The following is a 23,296-nucleotide window of genomic DNA, read 5'->3' on the forward strand; positions in this document are numbered from 1 at the left end:
TTGTGATCGTGATTTGTGATTTCTTTGTAATACCCAAATCATTAATAAGAGAGTGGCAGAAAACTGCACAACATCAGGAAGATTTGAATTCTAACGAAGTGGGAAAGGAGTTCCAATACCCTTCTCTGAACGGAGACAACGACGTCTGTCACGTGTCAGATTTACATTGTTCTGTTCACATGTCATTGTATCAGCGCAGTATCTCACCTGTTACGGAGCTGTCTAGGTTGTCCATGCTGGACCCTGGCGTGTGCTCAATACCATAGAGAGGCCTGGACATCTCATAGCCTTCATCCTCCTCCTCTTCCTCATCCTCCTCATCCTCGTCAGGGATGTCAGTCTCCAGGTCAGACACCAGGGTGCTGGACACGTACCCCACTGGAGGGGCGGGGGCCTGGGGAGGGAGAGGGGGGAGGGAGCCACCCTGCATGAGCCTGTCAGAGAGTCAGAGTAATGAGTTATCATCATGCTACAGGTACACACCAAAACACAGACACAGGAGAGGATGGGCTGCTGGTGGGGGGACAGCAAGAACAGGGAAGAGAACTAAAATACATCAAGAAAGACAATGCTGGTGAATGAAAGACAGGATGACATAAAGAAGGAATCCGAGATAGACGAAAGGAACTGTTAAGCTATATTTAGAAATTCTTTCAGATTCTGCCGCTTTGAATAAAATGGGACAATTCCACAAATTCTACGTCCCTCCTCCTTGAATGCCAACACAATGACCCTGTAATTGCAGTTGAAGAGAGTACAATGGGCCCGCTCTCTAGGCCTGTCGACACGAGGCTGTCACCCCCTCACACAGCCCTCTCTGCTCCACTCAGCGCCCGCCTCACGTCACTGACAGCCATGTTTGTTTGAGGAGTGCGCAGTGGGGTCTGAGGCGGTCTGCGGCGGGAGGGATTCTGATGTAATTACTGCCTCTTTCCTGTTGTCAAAGATGCTCTCAAACGTAGTCATTACTGGCTAACAAGACGGCTCCTTCCTGACAAGTCTTCCCTATTCCCTCTACTGTAATGAATGGATGCCAGTCTCTCCCTCTCTTCCTCCTTCGTTCTCTCCCTCTGATCCTCCGTTGTTCTCTCCCTCTCTTCCTCCTTTGTTCTCTCCCTCTCTTCCTCCTTCATTCTCTCCCTCTCTTCCTCCTTTGTTCTCTCCCTCTCTTCCTCCTTCATTCTCTCCCTCTCTTCCTCCTCGTTTTCCCTTCTTCCTCCTTTGTTCTCTCCCTCTCTTCCTCCTTCATTCTTCTCTCTTCCCTCTCTTCCTCCTTTCATTCTCTCCCTCTCTTCCTCCTTCATTCTCCCTCTCTTCCTCCTTCGTTCTCTCCCTCTCTTCCTCCTCCCTCTCTTTCTCATCTTCGTTCTTCTCCCACTCTTCCTCCTTCATTCTCTCCCTCTCTTCCTCCTTTGTTCTCTCCCTCTCTTCCTCCTTCGTTCTCTCCCACTCTTCCTCCTTCGTTCTCTCCCTCTCTTCCTCCTTTGTTCTCTCCCTCTCTTCCTCCTTCGTTCTTCCTCCCTCTCTTCCTTCCTCCTTGTTCTCTCCCTCTTCCTCCTTCGTTCTCTCCCTCTCTTCCTCCTTCGTTCTCTCCCTCTCTTCCTCCTTCGTTCTCTCCCTCTCTTCCTCCTTCGTTCTCTCCCTCTCTTCCTCCTTCGTTCTCTCCCACTCTTCCTCCTTCGTTCTCTCCCTCTCTTCCTCCTTCGTTCTCTCCCACTCTTCCTCCTTCGTTCTCTCCCTCTCTTCCTCCTTCGTTCTCTCCCTCTCTTCCTCCTTCGTTCTCTCCCACTCTTCCTCCTTCGTTCTCTCCCTCTCTTCCTCCTTCGTTCTCTCCCACTCTTCCTCCTTCTTCCTCCTTCCTCCTTCGTTCTCTTCTTCCTCCTTCGTTCTCTCCCTCTCTTCCTCCTTCGTTCTCTCCCATTTCCTCCTTCTCTTCCTCCTTCCATTCTCTCCCTCTCTTCTCTCTTCCTCCTTCGTTCTCTCCCACTCTTCCTCCTTCGTTCTCTCCCACTCTTCCTCCTTCGTTCTCTCCCAATTTCCTCCTTCGTTCTCTCCCTCTCTTCCTCCTTCGTTCTCTCCCACTCTTCCGACAGGGTGAAAAGTGGGCTTCATCTGCCGTGCATGAGCACCACAACAATAGAATGTGGAGCAGCATGGATGTGGGTGGGGCTAAACAAGTGCTTTAGACATTGTGTTCTCACAGTGAGCAGAAGGGACAGTCGTGTAAGTGGTAACACTGGCCCATTAAAATGACATGATTCATGAGTGCTTGTGTTTTGCGCAATGCCGTGACTGTGCAGCTAACATAACACCAAAATAAAACATGGAAGGGAGGAATAAACAGATAGTGAAAGAAAAACCCTTCCAGCACAATATCCATTGTAGGCATTCTCATATCACCCCCATTTGAACATTGTACTGTTTTTATAGTATTCCTCTCCAGTGGGTGTACAAACCATGTCTGTTTGGCCATGTCCAGTTGGTAGGCACGGGTGATCTCATCCAGGTGGGCCTGGAGCATGGGCTGCAGCTCCTCCCGGGGAGAGGGGGTGAGGGTGGCCGTGGACTGCTGGCCGAAGGACACTGCTGCTGGGGACGAAGCCACGCCACGAATGGGTGGGGTGGGGACCCTCTCTTCCTCCTCCTCTAGCTCATCCTCCATTCCCTGGTGGAGGTAGGTCTGCACGGGCATGGGAGGACCCCAGCCATCACTCTCATACCTGGGAGGGAGGAGGGGTGGCCACACAGAGACAGAGAGGGAGGAGGGGTGGCCATAGTGTGAGGAAGAGGGATGGGGGGTGGCCATACAGAGAGAGAGAGGGAGGAGGGGTGGCCATACAGAGAGAGAGGGAGTAGGGGTGGCCATACAGAGAGACAGAGAGAGGGAGGAGGGGTAAGAGAAGTACTCTAACTCAACTTTCTTTCTTCTGGTCATGTGCCAGATTAGTGTGACTAGTGTGACCTTGACTAGTGTGATCTTGACTAGTGTGTCCAAGTGTGATCTTGACTAGGGTGACCTAGTGTGATTTTGACTAGTGTGACCAAGTGTGATCTTGGCTGGTGTGACCTAGTGTGATCTTGACTAGTGTGACCTAGTCTGATCTTGTCTAGTGTGATCTTGACTGATGTGACCAAGTGTGATCTTGGCTGGTGTGACCTAGTGTGATCTTGGCTGGTGTGACCTAGTGTGATCTTGACTAGTGTGACCAGGTGTGATCTTGCCTGGTGTGACCTAGTGTGATCTTGACTGGTGTGACCGAGTGTGATCTTGACTGGTGTGACCTGGTGTGATCTGTACCAGTGTGACCTAGCGTGATCTTGACTAGTCTGATATTGACTAGTGTGACCTAGTGTGATCTTGACTAGTGTGACCTAGTGTGATCTTGACTTGTGTGACCTAATGTGATCTTGATTAGCGTGACCTTGTGTGATATTGACTAGTGTGGCCTAGTGTGATCTTGACTAGTGTGACCTAGTGTGACCTTGACTAGTGTGACCTAGTGTGGTTTTGACTAGTTTGACCTAGTGTGATCTTGTAAAACTTTCTAAATTACTTTGTAGACTTTGTAGAATGTGGTCATGGCTCACATCAACACCATCATCCCAGAAACCCTAGACCCACTCCAATACCGCCCCAACAGATCCACAGATGATGCAATCTCTATTGCACTCCACACTGACATTTCCCACCTGGACAAAAGGAACACCTATGTGAGAATGCTATTCATTGACTACAGTTCAGCGTTCAACCCCATAGTGCCCTCAAAGCTCATCAATAAGCTAAGGACCCTGGGACTAAACAACTTCCTCTGAAACTGGATCCTGGACTTCCTGATGGACTGCCCCCAAGTGGTAAGGATAGGTAACAATACATCCGCCACGCTGATCCTCAACACAGGGGCCCCTCAGGGGTGCGTGCTCAGTCCCCTCCTGTACTCCCTGTTCACTCATGACTGCATGGCCAGGCACAACTCCAACACCATCATTCAATTTGCCGATGACACAACAGTGGTAGGCTTGATCACAGACAATAACGAGATGGCCTATAAGGAGGAGGTCAGAGACCTGGCTGTGTAGTGCCAGAACAACAACCTCTCCCTCAACGTGATCAAGACAAAGGAGATGATTGTGGACTACAGGAAAAAGAGGACTGAGCACGCCCCCATTCTCATCGCCGGGGTTGCAGTGGAGCAGGTTGAGAGCTTCAAGTTCCTTGGTGTCCACATCACCAACAAATTAACATGTTCCAAGCTCATCAAGACAGTCGTGAAGAGGGCATGACAAAACCTATTCCCCCTTAGGAGACTGAAAAGATTTGGCATGGGTTCTACAGCTCCACCATCGAGAGCATCCTGACTCGTTGCATCACTGCCTGGTATGGCAACTGCTCAGCCTCCGGCCGCAAGGCACAACAGAGAGTATTGCGTACGGCCCAGTACATCACTGGTGCCAAGCTTCCTGCCATCCAGGACCTCTATACCAGGTGGTGTCAGAGGAAGGCACTAAAAATTGTCAAAGACTCCAGCCACCCTAGTCATAGACTGTTCTCTCTGCTACCGCACGGTAAGCAGTACCGGAGCACCAAGTCTAGGTCCAAGATGCTTCTAAATAGCTTCTACCCCCAAGCCATAAGACTCCTGAACATCTAGTCAAATGGCTACCCAGACTATTTGTATTGCCCCCCTCCACACCACACCACTGCCACTCTCTGTTGTCATCTATGCATAGTCACTTTAATAACTCTACCTACATGTACATACTACCTCAACTAACTGGTGTCCCTGCACATTGACTCTGTACCAACACCCCCCTGTATATATTGTCATTTTTTACTGCTGCTCTTTAATTACTTGTTACTTTTATCTCTTATTTTTAATCCATATTTTGGGGGGAAACTGCACTGTTAGTTAGGGGCTTGTAAGTAAGCATTTCACTTGTTGTATTCGGTGCATGTGACTAATACAATTTGATTTGATTTGATTTTGATTTTATAGATATGAGCCGTAAGTGGAGCAGTGGAGGGATTCTTTCATTTCCCATAACGATGCTTATACATGCTGAAATAATACTAGTTGTAAAGAAAATGTTCATTAAATAAATTTGTCAGTGCACACACCACAGGATGTAACTGCTTTAATCTGCGGCCATTAAGAGGCTCAGATTTACAGTTCAGAGGACTCCTCATTTGCCAGATAGCCTATTAAACCAGATGAGTCTCACAAACTGGAGATGAGGGTGAGAGGACAGCACGCCTCAACTAGGGAGACGCACAGTTAAAGGATATGTTATGTGTGAGTGTTTCTATCCTGAACAAAAATATGAACATGTAAAGTGTTGGTCCCATGTTTCATGAGCTGAAATAAAACATCCCAGAAATGTACTGACAAAAAGCTTATGTCTCTCAAATGCTGTGCACAAATTTGGTTATATCCCTGTGAGTGAGCAATTCTCCTTTGCCAAGATAATCCATCCACCTGGTGTTACATATCAAGAAGCTGAGTAAACAGCATGATCATTACACAGGTGCACCTTATGCTGGGTGGACCCCGGTCCTCCAGCCATCCCTCAGTGTCCCCATCTCACTAGAGGTGTAGGGCCACAATAAAATATCTCACGAGAGGTGTGGGACAATAAAAGGCCACTTTAAAATGTGCAGTTTTGTTACACAACGCCACAGATGTCTCAAGTTTTGACAGAGCTTACAATTGGCTAAGCCTATATGAAGGGTCAGACAATGACAGATATATATAATTTTTCAAATTAGTGTGGACTAATCTAGTTGGACTGTATGGGCAGAGTGTGGACTGTTTTGCATATCCATGAATGTATAGAGTGTATGTTATGGTGGGTGTGGCTCGTACCCTACTCCTTCATAGTGCTCGTTGGGGTAGTGGTCCATCTCTGTGCCAGGGAGAGGGTGTAGAGGGGGAGGGGGCAGGGCCACGTTGGCCCAGCTGGAGCCGTTAGTCTTGGTGGGTTTGGCGCCAACCTTGGCCTTCTTCTTCTTACCCCCCTTACCACCTATGCACAGCAGAGACGGAGCGAGTTAGAGATTGACTCAGACAACATTAAGAATTCAATTACTAAAAAAATCTATAAAACCATATAACATGGGTGGCTATGTGCAGTATTCACTGTCAGTCTAACAAGCAGATATTGCCAACAGAAAATGACTGAACATATAAAGCTGAACATTCCTTAATTTCGAAACAAGTCATTTCAACACCTCCTTCTAAAAGTCATCCACATTCTCAAACAAACAGCTTCAACGAGCCATGCCTGTCAGCAGCATCATACAGAAGAGCCTCAAGGCCAACTACTGAAAAGCATGCTTCCATTGATTGATTTGCTGAAGGTCCTCAAATCTCCATAGAAACAGGGAGAGAGCAGCAGTAAAGAAGCAGAGGGTGGATCCCGGTCCTCCAGCCGTCCCTCAGTGTCTCTATCTCACTACAGGTGTGAGTCCACAGTGAAATATCTCACTACAGGTGTGGGTCTACATTGAAATATCTCACTAGAGGTGTGAGTCCACAGTGAAATACCTCACTAGAGGTGTGGGTCCACAGTGAAATATCTCACTACAGGTGTGGGTCTACAATGAAATATCTCACTAGAGGTGTGGGTCCATATTGAAATACCTCACTAGAGGTGTGGGTCTACATTGAAATATCTCACTAGAGGTGTGGGTCCACAATGATATCTCTCACTAGAGGTGTGGGTCTAAATTGAAATATCTCACTAGAGGTGTGGGTCCACAATGAAAGCCCACTGTTATCTTTCTCAGTTGTCCTCAGTGTGGTCCGCAGGCCTCAGATCACTTGTTATAGAGAGGAAAAGGCTGCAGGCTGTTTTTGCTGTGGTGCCTCTGTGCTTTCCACTACATAGAGGACATATGAGCATGAGTCCCCTATATAGAGAACATAGCATATCTGAAGATGTATCTGTGACCATAGCATATCTGAAGATGTATCTGTGACCATAGCATTTCTGAAGATGTATCTGTGACCATAGCATTTCTGAAGATGTATCTGTGACCATAGCATTTCTGAAGATGTATCTGTGACCATAGCATATCTGAAGATGTATCTGTGACCATAGCATTTCTGAAGATGTATCTGTGACCATAGCATATCTGAAGATGTATCTGTGACCATAGCATATCTGAAGATGTATCTGTTACCATAGCATATCTGAAGATGTATCTGTGACCATAGCATTTCTGAAGATGTATCTGTGACCATAGCATATCTGAAGATGTATCTGTGACCATAGCATATCTGAAGATGTATCTGTGACCATAGCATATCTGAAGATGTATCTGTTACCATAGCATATCTGAAGATGTATCTGTGACCATAGCATTTCTGAAGATGTATCTGTGACCATAGCATATCTGAAGATGTATCTGTGACCATAGCATATCTGAAGATGTATCTGTGACCATAGCATATCTGAAGATGTATCTGTGACCATAGCATATCTGAAGATGTATCTGTGACCATAGCATATCTGAAGATGTATCTGTGACCATAGCATATCTGAAGATGTATCTGTGACCATAGCATATCTGAAGATGTATCTGTTACCATAGCATATCTGAAGATGTATCTGTTACCATAGCATATCTGTAGCATGTGTGTGTTTGTGTAGGTGTTCTATGAGCATTGTATGTGTGTCTGAGGTCAGAGAACGGACACCTCATTCCAGAAAATACTCCCCAGTAGACGTTGTCAGCCACACATACAGGGTAGTGGAAACCATCCCTGGAGGCCTCTTGTGTACATTTGCATCTGTTGGTTAAGCCTCACTGCCAAAGGCCTGTAATCACGTTGCTCAGAGCCACAAAAAAAGCTACATTTCAGGGAACCCTGCATTTTGTGCCATGCAACACCATATAATCTAATAGACTGTCCAGACTTGGACATGGCTATAAATTAGCTAAATGTCATCAAAAAATACCTTTCATCAACACTCAGGGATATTTGGGGAAATGAATCTCTATGATCCAGTAAGGCTGACATCAGAAACAGAGAAAATACAGCATATTGCTCTAGCGGTAAATGGAGAATTGTGTTATTTGACCATTTTCCCTATAAAATTGTAGCTGTTACCATGCAGAAATGTTCCTGTCAAAAATGATTGGATTGCAACAATGTTGCAGCAGAACATGAGAGAGAGGTTAGTACTGGGAGGAGGATGGTCTGATAAAGACTGGGAGTAATAAAATAACAGCAGTAAGCCCAAGGCAGGAAGTATAGTCAAAGTAATTTGGTTTCCTAATCGTTCCTCTGGGCGACACTCAACTTTTCCCAATAAATGGTGATCTGGCATGATTGCTCAATCAACCCGATTCCCTCCTCACCGGAGCAGGCATCAACACTGTAAATGAGCCTGTGCCATGGAGGGAAGGATGGCTAGGAACTACACAGGAAGTACACAGCAGACCCATTTTCTCGCTGACAAACACAGGGCCTGTCTTCAAAAGGATCTACCACTATATTTAGATGTGGAGCTGGGTATTTTTACCGCCTGGTTTGGGCGCTCCCTCCCAGTCTATAACTGTGGGGCCAAGCGGAGGTCTTGAACTGTCTCTGTGTTCATTTAGTGCCTCAGCGCTGAGTGAGAGACACAGGCAGAGCCTCAAAGGTCCAGAAGAAAGAACTCCACATCCAGATTTAAACACATGGCACTGAGAGAATAGATCAGACTGGATTTTCAGGGAAGTACCTTCTTAGAATACTTGAATAGCACTGTATTATGGGCTTATAATACCAGTAGAGGGAAGTCTATATGAGATAGGACACATGGGGAAATACCCTGATGGACAGATAACTAGCAAGTGTGCCTATTTGTGAAATCATTCCAATGTGTTTGGTATGTGGGTGGATGATGCAGCAGACTAGATCATCAAAACTGAGCCACCTACAGCCCTGAGCCATGAAGCTCATTAGGAGTGGGGCAGTCTAAAGTTGGAGGAGAAGGGGGAAGTAGGGATGGATGACACCACTCTAAGAACAGTGAGAACATAACCCTTCTCCTGGGCTCCATAATTAGATAATACAGGGATCATGGAGCTCACTAGCTAGTACCTCTCCTCCTCACTCCTCTCCTGCTCTCCTGCTCTCCTGCTCTTCTCCTCTCTCCTCTCCTGTCCTGCTCTCCTCTCCTCCTCTCCTCTCCTCTCCTGCTCTGCTCTCCTTCTCTCCTCCTCTCCTGCTCTCCTCCTCTGTCCTCTCCTCCTCTCCTGCTCTCCTCTCCTCTCCTGCTCTCCTCCTTTCCTCCTCACTCCTCTCCTGCTCTCCTCCTCTCCTGCTCTCCTCCTCACTCCTCTCCTCCTCTCCTGCTCTCCTCCTCTCCTCCTCTCCTCCTCACTCCTCTCCTCCTCTCCTGCTCTCCTCCTCTCCTGCTCTCCTCCTCTCCTGCTCTCCTCCTCACTCCTCTCCTCCTCTCCTGCTCTCCTCCTCTCCTGCTCTCCTCCCTTCCTGCTCTCCTCTCTCCTCCTCCTCCCCTCCCCTCCCCTCCTCTCCTCTCCTCCTCTCCTCTCCTCCTCTCCTGCTCTCCTCTCCTGCTCTCCTCTCCTGCTCTCCTCCTTTCCTCTTCTCCTCCTCCTCTCCTCTCCTCCTCTCCTCCTCTCCTGCTCTCCTCTCCTGCTCTCCTCTCCTCTCCTCCTCCTCCCCCCCTCCTCCTCTCCTCTCCTCTCCTGCTCTCCTCTCCTGCTCTCCTCCCTCCTCTCCTCCTCTCCTCCTCTCCTCTCCTGCTCTCCTCCTCTCCTCCCCTCCTCTCCTCTCCCACATCCCCAGTGGAGACCCACGCTACCCTGAAAGCTGCTCTATTTCTGTTCCTCTTCATCTGGTTCCTATCTCCCCTCTCCTCTCCTCTCCTCTCCTCTCTCTCTCTCTCCTCTCCTCTCCTCTCCTCTCCTCTCCTCTCCTCTCCTCTCCTCCTCCCTCACTCCTCTCCTCTCCTCCTCTCCTCCAGTAGTGTAGATGTTAATGAGCAACACCCCCACATCCCCAGTGGAGACCCACGCTACCCTGAAAGCTGCTCTATTTCTGTTCCTCTTCATCTGGTTCCTATCTCAGACGTTCATTATTTCCTCCCCCAGCTCCTTGAAGCGAAGCACTGTGCTGCTCTTTTCACTTCGTTCCTTTTCAAACGTCTAGTTTTTCATTAGTTGACTTCAAAACATGAAATGCAGTAAAGTTCCCTTCATTGCCATCCAACCTCTGGCCATTGAAGTTCTTTACCTATAATACGTTATTCTGTCAGAACTATGCTGTGTATTCCTGTAGGGTTTAGACCTCGTAGAGAAACATTACAGTGTATAGAGAGATAAGCCACAGATGGATAGAGATAAACTAGATAAATGCATATTTAATAGGATGCTGTTTCACTTCAACCAGGGCCCTTATCAAACCAGTGTGTATAGCATGCCTCACAGTACACAATACATCTCTGGGATTATATTATTTCTTAAGGTCTACCACGGAGAGGGAAGTGCAAAGGTACAGTCCCAATTGAATAACTATACAGGTCAATTTAATTAGTAGGACCAATATGCTCTAAATCCCTGACATTTCAAGAGAAGATACCCTGAGGCTATCAAACGAAATACACATGTTAGCTTAACATAATCAAGGGCTTCTTGCCCCCTGGCATCTCTGTGTTGATGCAAAATGAGCCTCTATCTGCATTTCTCATATGAGCACTATAGAATGCATCTCTCTCTATCCTTCCTCCCTTCCATATATACACTATTGTTCAAAAGTTTGGGGTCACTTAGAAATGTTCTTGTTTTTGAAAGAAAAGCAACTGTTTCGTCCATTAAAATAACATCAAATTGATCAGAAATACAGTGTAAACATTGTTAATGTGGTAAATCATTTACAACGTGCCATTGGAACACAGGAGTAATGGGTCTATGTAGATATTCCATTAAAAATCATCCGTTTCCAGCTACAATAGTCATTTACAACATTAACAATGTCTACACTGTATTTCTGATCAATTTGATGTTATTTTAATGGACAAAACATTTGCTTTTCTTTCAAAAACCTTTCTAAGTGACCCCAGACCTTTGAACAGTAGTGTATATCTGATTGTTTTGAAAATGGTGCCATTCCTCTCCTGTGTCATCTCTTCCTCTCTACCTCCAGCAGAGTGACTGACTGTTGACCTGGCTGGGGTCTATGGGATGCCTGGGTCTATGTCAGGTGGAAGACATGACCACTCCAGACTGCCTCTCCTCTCCAGCCTAATGTCTGACAGCCATTGCATTGGATTAGAGATCAGAGAGGAGGGGAGGGGAGAGGAGAGGAGGGGAGAGTAGGGGAGGTAGAGAGGAGAGTAGGGGAGAGGAGGGTAGGGAGAGGAGGGGGAGGGAGAGGAGGGGAGAGGAGGTAGAGAGGAGGGAGGGAGAGGAGGGAGAGGAGAGGAGAGGAGGAGAGGAGAGGGAGGAGAGGAGAGGAGAGGAGAGGAGAGGAGGAGAGGAGAGGAGAGGAGAGGAGAGGAGAGGAGAGGAGAGGAGAGAGAGGAGGGGAGGAGAGAGGAGAGGAGGGGGAGGAGGAGAGGGAGGAGGAGGAGAGGAGGGAGAGAGGGGAGAGGAGGGAGGGAGAGGAGGGAGGGAGGGGGAGGAGGGAGGGGAGAGGAGGGGAGAGGAGGGGAGGTAGAGAGGAGGGTAGGGGAGAGGAGAGAGGAGGGAGAGGAGAGAGGAGGGGAGAGGAGAGGAGAGGAGGGGAGGGGAGGTAGAGAGGAGGGTAGGAGAGGGAGAGGAGGGGGAGGAGGGGGTGGAGAGGAGGGTAGGGGAGAGGAGAGGAGGGGAGAGGAGGGGGAGGTAGAGAGGAGGGCTGCCTCTGTGCCCTATAAAATTCTCAGTACATGGGTTTTACTGTGGTCAGTAAACCATTAGAAGAGGGAAAACGGGAGACATTCTCACCATTTTAGTCAGCCAAGCATCTCAGATGTGTGTGTGTGTGTGTGTGTGTGTGTGTGTGTGTGTGTGTGTGTGTGTGTGTGTGTGTGTGTGTGTGTGTGTGTGTGTGTGTGTGTGTGTGTGTGTGTGTGTGTGTGTGTGTGTGTGTGTGTGTGTGTGGTCTCACAATGCACCACTCTAACTGTCTGAAGGAGTCCCGTTGCCCAAATTCTCATCTGTTCTCAAGCTCCTGGTGAGAGACAAAGCCTGTTACAAGGCCCAGCCGTAATGGAGTCAGCCCAGCTAGGATGCCTGGAGCCCTGTTCTAATAGCACAAATCCTCACTTCCTCTCTTTAAAGGGAAGATTAGAGCTGGTTTCTAATCTAATCTGGAGGACAAAGCACTTCACTGCATGTGAATAGAGGATCGTTGCTGCACATAACATTACATCATCTAGACAGCACATTTGACAATGTGGTTGATGTCAGCGATCAACGCCGGCCTGTAAATACGTGCATCGTTTATTAGTTGTGAGTATTAGCAGTGGGAGCAAAATAACAGTGGTGAGGAGGAGGGGCGGGTTCATAAAGGCAGACGTTGGGTTTTGCACATGCAAAAGAGATCAATAAAGCTATTAACAAGTCAATCACTGATACAGTGGATTAAATGGCAGTCATTGAGTTATCCCAGAATGTTGAAGAGAGTAGGAAGACCAGTCACATCCCTGCCTTGCCACATCAGAAACCAACCTGATAGGCTGCCGCTTCGGTCTGAGCTGTTGTGAGAGCTGGTGGTGCTGAAATCTTGTGATTGGTTGTGTGGCATTCTATTAGACAATCCCTCGGCCAATCGGTAGTCAGGAATGAAAAGGAGTGCTAGTGGGGTTAAAGGGTAAAAATATACAGTGGCATCAGGTGATTGGCTGAAGCACATGCAGAACATGCAGTTAGATCAGCAGGCAAGCAGTGAACATTCTCCACTCATGCACACCTCTTCTTGTCAGCCATCTTGACATTTGTTCTCTCTCTCTCTCTCTCTCTCTCTCTCTCTTTCTCTCTCTTTCTGTCTCTCTCACATTAATCACTCACTCACCCACCCACCACCCACTCACGGTCACATTCACTCAGTGAAACATTTAGCCTTTGTTTGTGACGCATCATTTTTGGGGGTTTTATATGTATAACGTTTTTGACTTTGACAACAAAAAATATGAGGAAAATAATATTTTGGAAGAAAGCCAAGTGATTATCCATTCATGAGATGGGAGAGATAAATCCACTTGTAGCAGGTGCAAGTTATTTAATGTAACTTTGTTTTGAGATACAATCAAATGTTACTTTTAAAATAATGCAAGACGGTAAAGGATCGGAAATTTAGTTACATTATGGGCATAAACAATATAACACATCTACTTTAAACCTCTAGAGAATGAGACCATGAATATAGAAAGAGTCTCAGAAAACTCATTAGTCCTGACGCAGGAATCTCCACAAGGCTTTCAGAAAAGTCCTCTATCAAATCCATTATAATTAAGTTGAATTCTTTTAAATATTAGTTGTGCTAAAGAGGATAGGCAATTAGTTAGAACAGAGAGAGGGAAGTAACATAATCCAAAACTGGAGAAAATGGATGCTTTAGTCTAGCTCCCTGGCCATTCATCAGGTGTTTATTTAACCTTGGAAAGTGACCAAGACTGAATGGCAGCAAGGGGGAAATGAGTCCTTAAAACAGAATCAGCGGTCACAGTGGAGTGGAGCTGGAATGGGCTTCAGAGACAGATTGTGAGTATTAAAGTCCAAACTACTGTCAGGTCACAGTAAACCCATGGCTTATAAACAGGGGTGAACTGGGGTATCATATGAAACACTCCATACTGACTCAGCAGTGATTTGTACTGGGGTCATACACTCACAGTAGGAGGAGTGAGGCCATGATGGTTAAGGCTAATATTGTCATGTATCATAGGGCTGTGTTGAGTTGAGATTTCACATGGCAGGGAAATATGAGAAGTCTCACCTTCTGTATGACATGTGCACACACACACACACACGCACGCACGCACGCACGCACGCACGCACGCACGCACGCACACACACACACACACACACACACACACACACACACACACACACACACACACACACACACACACTCACTGTTGTTGCAGGAGTTCTTGTCAGGCAGGGAGTACCCCAGGTTGGCCATCTCCTGTTTGGCCTGGATGGAGGCCTTCCACTGGGCCTCGGGGAGGTCCACGGCCAGCTCATGGATGCTACTGGAGTGGAGGATCTGTGTGGTGGCATAGGGGGTGGCTCCCTGGGAGCCCTGGCTGGGGCTGTTGTAGTTAGCCTTGGTGGTGAAGTCTATACTGCTATAGATGGCTCCGTCAGACAGCATGGTGCCGCTCTTATCCCCATTACTACTGGTGTCTGGAGGAGACACAGGGAAAGAGAATACGGGTCAGTTTAGAAGACTGTGGTGTGGGCTTCAATGACAAAAACTGTGTGAACATCAACTATAATTGTATTTGAATAGAAAATAGAAAGGTAAAGTGATGTTTAGAGTCATTGATGAACAAGGCTGCTCTTCAAGATAGATTAGGAGTGGAGTGGTGTCTATGTCTAACTATGAATCAGGTCAGAGTGACCCTGGGTTCAGTCAGCAACAGTCCCAGGGGTGTGAGGGAATTACCCTGAGCATCCCAACGCTTTGACATCAACTCAGCTCTTAACATCCAGTTTAATTATATTCATCTCATTGAAAAATCCATCCCCACTTATTCATGCATTCTAATTCCAGTGGCTGACTTCACAACCTTGCCCCCCCTCGCTCCCTACCCCCAACCTCTCTCTCTCCCTCCCTCTCTCTATCTCTCTCTCCCTATCTCTCTCCCTCTCTTCTGAGCCTGCTTCTTTCCCTCTCTGTTTTCCTGTCTCCCTCCTCCCTTTGTTGCTGCCAATGAGGGATAATGGTGCCACTCTGCATGTGTGTGTGTGTGTGTGTGTGTGTGTGTGTGTGTGTGTGTGTGTGTGTGTGTGTGTGTGTGTGTGTGTGTGTGCGTGCGTGCGTGCGTGTGTGTGTAAGTGAGCCCAGCCCCTCAGTAGTACTGTAGGGTTTGAGCGCCCAGTGAAGGGGAGATGATGTAGAGCCACGGCAGAAGAGTCCGCAGTCAAGCTGGCCCTGTCCTTCACGACCGGCTGCCCTGGACCATCTTTTCACATCCCCCTTTCTCTCTCTCCCTCCCCCACTCTCTTTCTCCCTCCCCATTTTCTCTCTCTCTTTCTCCCTCCCCATTTTTTTCTCTCTCTCTCTCTCTCTCTCTCTATCCCCATTTTCTCTCTTTCTCTCTCCCTCCCCATTTTCTCTCTCTCTCTCGCTCCTCTCTCCCCCCCCCTCACTCTCTTTCTCCCTCCCTCCCCTCCCCTCTTTTCTCTCTCTCTCCCCCTCCCCTCCTCTCTTTCTCCCTCCCTCCCCCTCTCCCCTCGCTCTCTTTCTCTCCCCCTCCCCCTCCTCTTTCTCCCTCCCTCCCCATTTCTCTCTCTCTCTCTCTCTCTCTCTCTCTTTCTCTCTCCCTCTTCCTCTCCCTCTTCCTCTCCCTCTCTCCCCTTTCTAAATTCAATTCAAGGGGCTTTATTGGCATGGGAAACATATGTTAACATTGCCAAAGCAGGTTAGGTAGATAATATACAAAAGTGAAATAAACAATAAAAATGAACAGTAAACATTACACTCACAGAAGTTTCAAAATAATAAAGACATTTCAAATGTCATATTATGTATATATACAGTGTTGTAACGATGTACAAATGGTTAAAGTACAAAAGGGAAAATAAATAAGCATCGATATGGGGTGTATTTACAATGGTGTTTGTTCTTCATTGGTTGCACTTTTCTTGTGGCAACAGGTCACAAATCTTGCTGCAGTGATGTCATACTTGGGTATTTCACCCAGAAGATATGGGAGTTTATCAAAACCGGGTTTGTTTTCGAATTCTTTGTGGATCTGTGTAATCTGAGGGAAATATGTGTTTCTAATATGGTCATACATTGGGCAGGAGGTTAGGAAGTGCAGCTCAGTTTCCACCTCATTTTGTGGGCAGCAGCCAGATCTGCCTACGGTGGCCTCTCTCAATAGCAAGGCTATGCTCACTGAGTCTGTACATAGTCTAAGCTTTCCTTAAGTTTGGGTCAGTCACAGTGGTCAGGTATTCTGCCACTGTGTACTCTCTGTTTCTGTCTCTCTATACTTCTCCCCCTCCCCTCTCTCTCTCTTTCTTTCTCACTTACCCCCCCCTCCCTCCCTACGTTGCCTCCATCTTGTCTCACATCCTCATCTTCTGAGGTATGGCTGATGACACTACGCTGGACTGTTTGCCATTACTCAAGCGGTGACAGTGCCTATACCCTGCTGCTAGCGCGCTAGCCTCCCTCTGATGTGGTATGTAAATGTATATCCAAAAACACTCATGCAATATGCAAACAGGTTTACATCTTTGTGGGGCTGGTAGCTAGGAGGTGAGAGGAGGACATGATTCATCATCTGAGCTAGGGTACAGTACAGAAGAGCAGTAGAGGAGTCAAGATCAGCATATATCATCTCATTCTATATCTACTATCTCTCCTGTCTAGCTTCTCTCTCCCCTCTCTTTCTTCGCTCTCTCTCCTCTGTCTCGTCTCTCTCTTCTCTCTCCCCTACCTCTTCCCTCTCCCTATTATATATTATATATCTCTCCTCTCTCCCTTCTATCTCTCCTCTCTCTTATGTCTCCTGTATCTCTCTCCTGTCACTCTTTCTCAGTGCATGCTGGGAGTATTTTGTAGTTTAGAGACCGTGTGGAGGGCTCTGTCCTTACTAATTTTCTTGATTCTTTCCTTGATGTTTTCTTTCAATTCTTCTGTTAGTTTAGCGGTACCCACTGGTTTTGTTCAAAGTTAGGGAGGAAAAGGATGGAGTTTTAGTTTCCTGGGGTTTGGAAGGTGTGGTGTGCGCGATGGCTTCTCAGCCTAGTGCGGAGTAGATGCTGTCGTTAAGGCATGAATTCAGGTGTGTTCCTGAGAATGGAGTTAAGGTGGAGGAGGTTCTGCTCGCGGTCGGTGAACAGGTAGGAGCTGGAATTATACATTCTGCATCCAGAATGAACAAAGCTCTGGTTGTGTTCATGAAAAGAGTAAATTTAGTGGGCAGGCTAATTACTAGTGTAATATTTGTAAGGGATGTGTCGCTGCCGATTTCTCCACTTTCAACTCCTTTGACAAGAGTGGTAGTTGTGAATCTGCCTCTGTTAATTACGGATGGTACGTTTTCTAGCGGTTTTCGTGTACCGTCGGCAGGTTTTCAGATGCCGTGAAGCATTTTGTTTAGATCCGGTGGCAAGTGTTCATGTTTCTGAATTACAATGAGCAACAGTTAAATGTGCATTTTAAAGTGAGACATGGGGAGGGGCTCTACAGAGGGTTTGCCAGCACAGATAGCCTGCAGTGCTTTGAGTGTGGGGATTTGGGGCAGAAGAGCTTTGCGTGCCCACATAAAGGCCTTAGACAAGGTGAGCGCCAGTGGGGGAAATCGAGGTCAATGTGCAGGGGGCCACGAGACACAGGCAGCAGAGGAAGGGTCTAGTCAGGTTATAGATGGTGGTGTAGATAAGGTTGGGTCTAGTCAGGTTATAGATGGTGGTGTAGATGAGGCTGGGTTTAGTCAGGTTATAGATGGTGGTGTAGATGAGGCTGGGTCTAGTCAGGTTATAGATGGTGGTGTAGATGAGGCTGGGTCTAGTCAGGTTATAGATGGTGGTGTAGATGAGGCTGGGTCTAGTCAGGTTATAGATGGTGGTGTAGATAAGGCTGGGTCTAGTCAGGTTATAGATGGTGGTGTAGATGAGGCTGGGTCTAGTCAGGTTATAGATGGTGGTGTAGATGAGGCTGGGCCTGGTCAGGTTATAGATGGTGGTGTAGATAAGGCTGGGTCTAGTCAGGTTATAGATGGTGGTGTAGATAAGGCTGGGTCTAGTCAGGTTATAGATGGTGGTGTAGATAAGGCTGGGTCTAGTCAGGTTATAGATGGTGGTGTAGATGAGGCTGGGTCTAGTCAGGTTATAGATGGTGGTGTAGATGAGGCTGGGCCTGGTCAGGTTATAGATGGTGGTGTAGATGAGGCTGGGTCTAGTCAGGTTATAGATGGTGGTGTAGATGAGGCTGGGTCTAGTCAGGTTATAGATGGTGGTGTAGATGAGGCTGGGTCTAGTCAGGTTATAGATGGTGGTGTAGATAAGGCTGGGTCTAGTCAGGTTATAGATGGTGGTGTAGATAAGGCTGGGTCTAGTCAGGTTATAGATGGTGGTGTAGATAAGGCTGGGTCTAGTCAGGTTATAGATGGTGGTGTAGATAAGGCTGGGTCTAGTCAGGTTATAGATGGTGGTGTAGATGAGGCTGGGTCTAGTCAGGTTATAGATGGTGGTGTAGATGAGGCTGGGTCTAGTCAGGTTATAGATGGTGGTGTAGATTAGGCTGGGTCTAGTCAGGTTATAGATGGTGGTGTAGATGAGGCTGGGTCTAGTCAGGTTATAGATGGTGGTGTAGATGAGGCTGGGTCTAGTCAGGTTATAGATGGTGGTGTAGATGAGGCTGGGTCTAGTCAGGTTATAGATGGTGGTGTAGATGAGGCTGGGTCTAGTCAGGTTATAGATGGTGGTGTAGATGAGGCTGGGTCTAGTCAGGTTATAGATGGTGGTGTAGATGAGGCTGGGCCTGGTCAGGTTATAGATGGTGGTGTAGATGAGGCTGGGTCTAGTCAGGTTATAGATGGTGGTGTAGATGAGGCTGGGTCTAGTCAGGTTATAGATGGTGGTGTAGATGAGGCTGGGTCTAGTCAGGTTATAGATGGTGGTGTAGATGAGGCTGGGTCTAGTCAGGTTATAGATGGTGGTGTAGATGAGGCTGGGTTTAGTCAGGTTATAGATGGTGTAGATGAGGCTGGGTTTAGTCAGGTTATAGATGGTGTAGATGAGGCTGGGTCTAGTCAGGTTATAGATGGTGGTGTAGATGAGGCTGGGTCTAGTCAGGTTATAGATGGTGGTGTAGATGAGGCTGGGTCTAGTCAGGTTATAGATGGTGGTGTAGATGAGGCTGGGTCTAGTCAGGTTATAGATGGTGGTGTAGATGAGGTTGGGTCTAGTCAGGTTATAGATGGTGGTGTAGATGAGGTTGGGTCTAGTCAGGTTATAGATGGTGGTGTAGATGAGGCTGGGCCTGGTCAGGTTATAGATGGTGGTGTAGATGAGGCTGGGGTGGTCAAAGGCACCAAGTAACCTTTGCCTGGTGCTGGGGGGGAGTGCAGATGGTCAAGATGAGTGCAAATGGTCAAGATGGGAGATGGAGATGAGGAGGATGAAGGTGAGTCTGAGGAAGAGGACGATGAGGAGGAGGAAGCTTTCTGTTCAGACTCCTCCTTAATGGGTCCAGAGCTGACAGCCAGTCAGGCAGAGGGGTCAAAGTACATGGTGAGGGAACAGTCAAGGTTCCTGAATGAAACAATAAGGGACAACGTTCATCATAAAGCTTTTACTTGCAATCTGGGAAAGGTTTTAAGTCCAGTACAGCTATGAAAAATGAGAGGCATGGTTTCCTCTCACCCATGGAACGTTTTAGGTAGGGGAAGTGGGTCACAACAGTGCGTAAAGGTCTACTTATAGATGCTGTTTAGATTCTTTTTTTTTTTCTGCCACGGGATTTTTGAGCCTTGCTATTGGTCTCTTTCTTTGCTGAGCCATGGAAGAAATGTTAGTGCAGAGGGGTGACAGTCCTTTTTGGGTCTGGGACCACCGGGTCTGGATGTAACAATTTGCTGCTCAAAGGAGGTGTGTAGGGGTAGGAGGTGTGTAGGGGTAGGAGGTGTGTAGGGGTAGGAGGTGTGTAGGGGTAGGGGGTGTGTAGGGGTAGGAGGTGTGTAGGGGTAGGGGGTGTGTAGGGGTAGGAGGTGTGTAGGGGTAGGAGGTGTGTAGGGGTAGGAGGTGTGTAGGGGTAGGGGTTGTGTAGGGGTAGGAGGTGTGTAGGGGTAGGGGGTGTGTAGGGGTAGGAGGTGTGTAGGGGTAGGAGGTGTGTAGGGGTAGGAGGTGTGTAGGGGTAGACTGCTTCTTGTAAAAGCAGAAATGAATAACAGGGGTTTTGGCCTGACACAGGGAGGGAGAGGGGACTTATGTTTGGGTGTCTTAGACAGGAACTCTCACAGGTAGCTCCTGAGGAGACCCTGGTGGTCGGCGGGGAGAGGAATTATACAATGAATTTGATTAAACACAGAAATGGGGAGGAGCCTCATTCAGGCTCAGTGGAGCTGTTAAGGGACATCATTAATCAGTCTGACCTAGTGGACTTTGATTCATGTGTTTTCTGTGTACACCAGGTTAATGACATTATTGTCCCAGTGGAATTTGAGTTCTATAAAATTATAAAAAGAAAAGTGTGGAGATGTTTCAGGACATATGGTGTGTCGGGGGCAAGGTGAGGATATATATATTTTTCTCTCTCTCTCTCTCTCTCTCTCTCTCTCTCTCTCTATATATATATATATATATATATATATATATATATATATATATATATATATATATATACGGTTGATCATATATATATATAGATATATATATATTAGTATAGGACAGACCCAGATCTCTCACCTCCTCTGCCAAAGTTACTGAGGTCGTTGGGTCCCCCGGAGCCACTATTGACAGGCAGGCTGGTTGCAGGCCAGGAGTCAGCCAGCCACGGGTAGCCTGCGTCACTGGCATTCAGCAGGCCTGGTCGGCTAGGAGGAGACACAGGGGTTGTTACACATGGAAACACTGGTCATAGTTAGGAATAGTAATAGGTAAAAGTTGTCTTAAAAAAGTTGTACTGATGAGATAATTCAGAAACTGGATGTATGTACACAATGTGGCTCTCATTTAAAGTTAGAATTCATTCAGGCAACACTGCTCTGTATCTGTCCTTTTGTCCTGCTGTCTCACTCTGACACACACACAATAACACCAACCCACACACACATAATACACACACACTCATTAATACACACACAAAACTATTATTTTTATATTTAACCTTTATTTAGCTAGGCAAGTCAGTTAAAAACAAAATCTTATTTACAATGACCCGGGCCAAACCCTAACCCGGACGACGCTGGGCCAATTATGCACCACCCTATGGGACTCAATCGCGGCCGGTTGTGATACAGCCTGGAAATGAACCAGGGTCTGTACTGACACCTCTAGCACTGAGATGCAGTGCCTTAGACACTGTGCCACTCGGGAGCCAATTAATACACACACAAACATTTTAATACACACACACACAAACATTTTAATGCACACACACACACACACACACACACACACACACACACACACACACACACACACACACACACACACACACACACACACACACACACACACATTAATATACACACACAGTAATATACACACACACACATACATCAATATACACACACATTAATATACACACACGCGTTAACACACACACACACACACACACACACACACACACACACACACACACACACACACACATATTAATACACACACACATTAATACACACACACATTAATACACACACACACACACACTAATACACGCACACACATTAATACACACACACACACACTGCATGGACACGCATCATTCTTCCTCCCCCACATAGACACATTCACAGATAACCTTGTTCATTAACATCCATTGATCCCATCAACCCCTTGTGGTGATGCCTTAGTTGATTGGTTGTCCTCCAGACCCAGCCCGAAACCCTCTCCCCTCTCCCAGATCAACTTGTGGGCTGCTGCAGCCTGTGGGATGGATGGATGTACCGGGGCTGGCTCCATTTAACAGGTGTTGGGAGTCACTCCCATGGGTGTGGGGGCCATCACAATCTCCCATTAGGACTTGAACCTGTCACGGGTGACTGCTGGGAGGCCTTTAGGGCCACTTTACTGTACAATCACGTCTTAGCCTCGTTACCACGGGCAACACAGATGGAACTAGATGAGATATGAGAGATGGAGCTAAATGTCTTTGTTTGTGTGTCAGTACATTGGTACCACACTAGTTTCCAATGGCTGAACCATACAGATGGATTCATATTTTCAATTGAATGTACTATAATCTAGAAATGTATCAATAGTGTTATTTTTCTGCCCAGGGTCAGGAGAGGATTCAAAGACAGTGCTGTTTGTCTACAGACAAAAGCATCCGGCAGAGTGTGGAATGAGAGGTTGAACTGAGCTGTTCAAGGTCTCCACAGCAGCAGCAGCAAGCTAGAGCTTTCCCTCTCTTATTCCTGAGAAATGGCTGGCTGCCACGGTCGGTCAGACAGGCAGCATCACATGATCAACCGGATGGCTTCTGCTAGAGGGAACACGGCACAACAACACCTCACTGCTAGTGCCCTTCTGTCTCTGTCTCTGTCTCTGTCTCTGTCTCTGTCTCTGTCTCAGTCTCTGTCTCTGTCTCTGTCTCAGTCTCAGTCTCAGGCTCTGACACGCTCAGTGCTACAGCCCAACACCCTTAAAAGCTGTGACGTGCCTCATGCCTAACAGAGCTTTTGTCTCTGCTTCAGTGAGGTAACGTGATGTGCTGGCCCTGGGGAGAGGAGGGAGCGATGAGGGGGAGGGGAGAGCCCCAGGACATGGTCAGGTAATGGGCGCTCTGCAGTCAGTCTGTCCCTCAGCCACAGAGCCACAGGTTCTAATGATAAGAGTTGTTCCATGGAGGGGGACACCAAATGAACTGCAGCGCTGCAGAGACAGGAGGGAGGCGGGAGGCCCTGACAAGCTAAGAGCCCTCGCCGTGGTTCCTGAATGCCAAAACAGGCCCTCGGGGGGAAGGAGTCATTCAAATTGATGGCTGTGCATCAGAGACATGCACTTTTTATAGGGTAATTCATCTCTTCCCCTACCACCTCCCCTTCTGTTTCTCACAGCGACACCCCCCCTTTCTTCCTCTCCCTCCCAACCCATCTCTTTATAAACCCCATTTTCCTTTATTTTTTTCCACATATAGCTCTTGCTTTCATCCCTCCTCCTTTCCTCCCTCGCTCTCAACATCTGTCAGCCTACAGTTTCCTGGCAGTTGACAAAGAAAGAGAGAAATGGAGAGGGAGGGCTGTGTTCTCTCCTGTTGACTGCAGCTACAGTGCACCACGAAAGACCTTGTATATAGAAAAATACTATACTACTGTCTCAGTACCAGACCTACAGCCCTACACACCTAATAACCCTCCACCATGCAGCACCTTGCAGACAAGGTGTTGACAATGGAAATGGCTGCCTCGTCCTTGTATTCATCACAGGAAGCTGCTCCGGGAGAGGATAATTAGAATG

The 23,296-nt window shown here is 47.4% G+C and overlaps 1 protein-coding gene across 1 annotated transcript in view; it reads right to left on the reverse strand.

The window, feature by feature from the left end:
* Window positions 1-23,296, reverse strand: part of LOC112267279 (roundabout homolog 2-like) — a 410,580-nt gene that overhangs the window by 37,872 nt on the left and 349,412 nt on the right. The window contains exons 20-25 of the mRNA XM_042296566.1: window positions 20,582-20,709; window positions 14,069-14,341; window positions 12,662-12,787; window positions 5,862-6,021; window positions 2,457-2,720; window positions 208-434 (exon numbers count right to left, since the gene is read on the reverse strand). Coding sequence (XP_042152500.1) covers window positions 208-434; window positions 2,457-2,720; window positions 5,862-6,021; window positions 12,662-12,787; window positions 14,069-14,341; window positions 20,582-20,709 — 1,178 coding nt within the window. The remainder of the gene's footprint in view (window positions 1-207; window positions 435-2,456; window positions 2,721-5,861; window positions 6,022-12,661; window positions 12,788-14,068; window positions 14,342-20,581; window positions 20,710-23,296) is intronic.

This window comes from Oncorhynchus tshawytscha, linkage group LG14 (assembly GCF_018296145.1).
Source record: "Oncorhynchus tshawytscha isolate Ot180627B linkage group LG14, Otsh_v2.0, whole genome shotgun sequence".
NCBI lineage: Eukaryota > Metazoa > Chordata > Actinopteri > Salmoniformes > Salmonidae > Oncorhynchus > Oncorhynchus tshawytscha.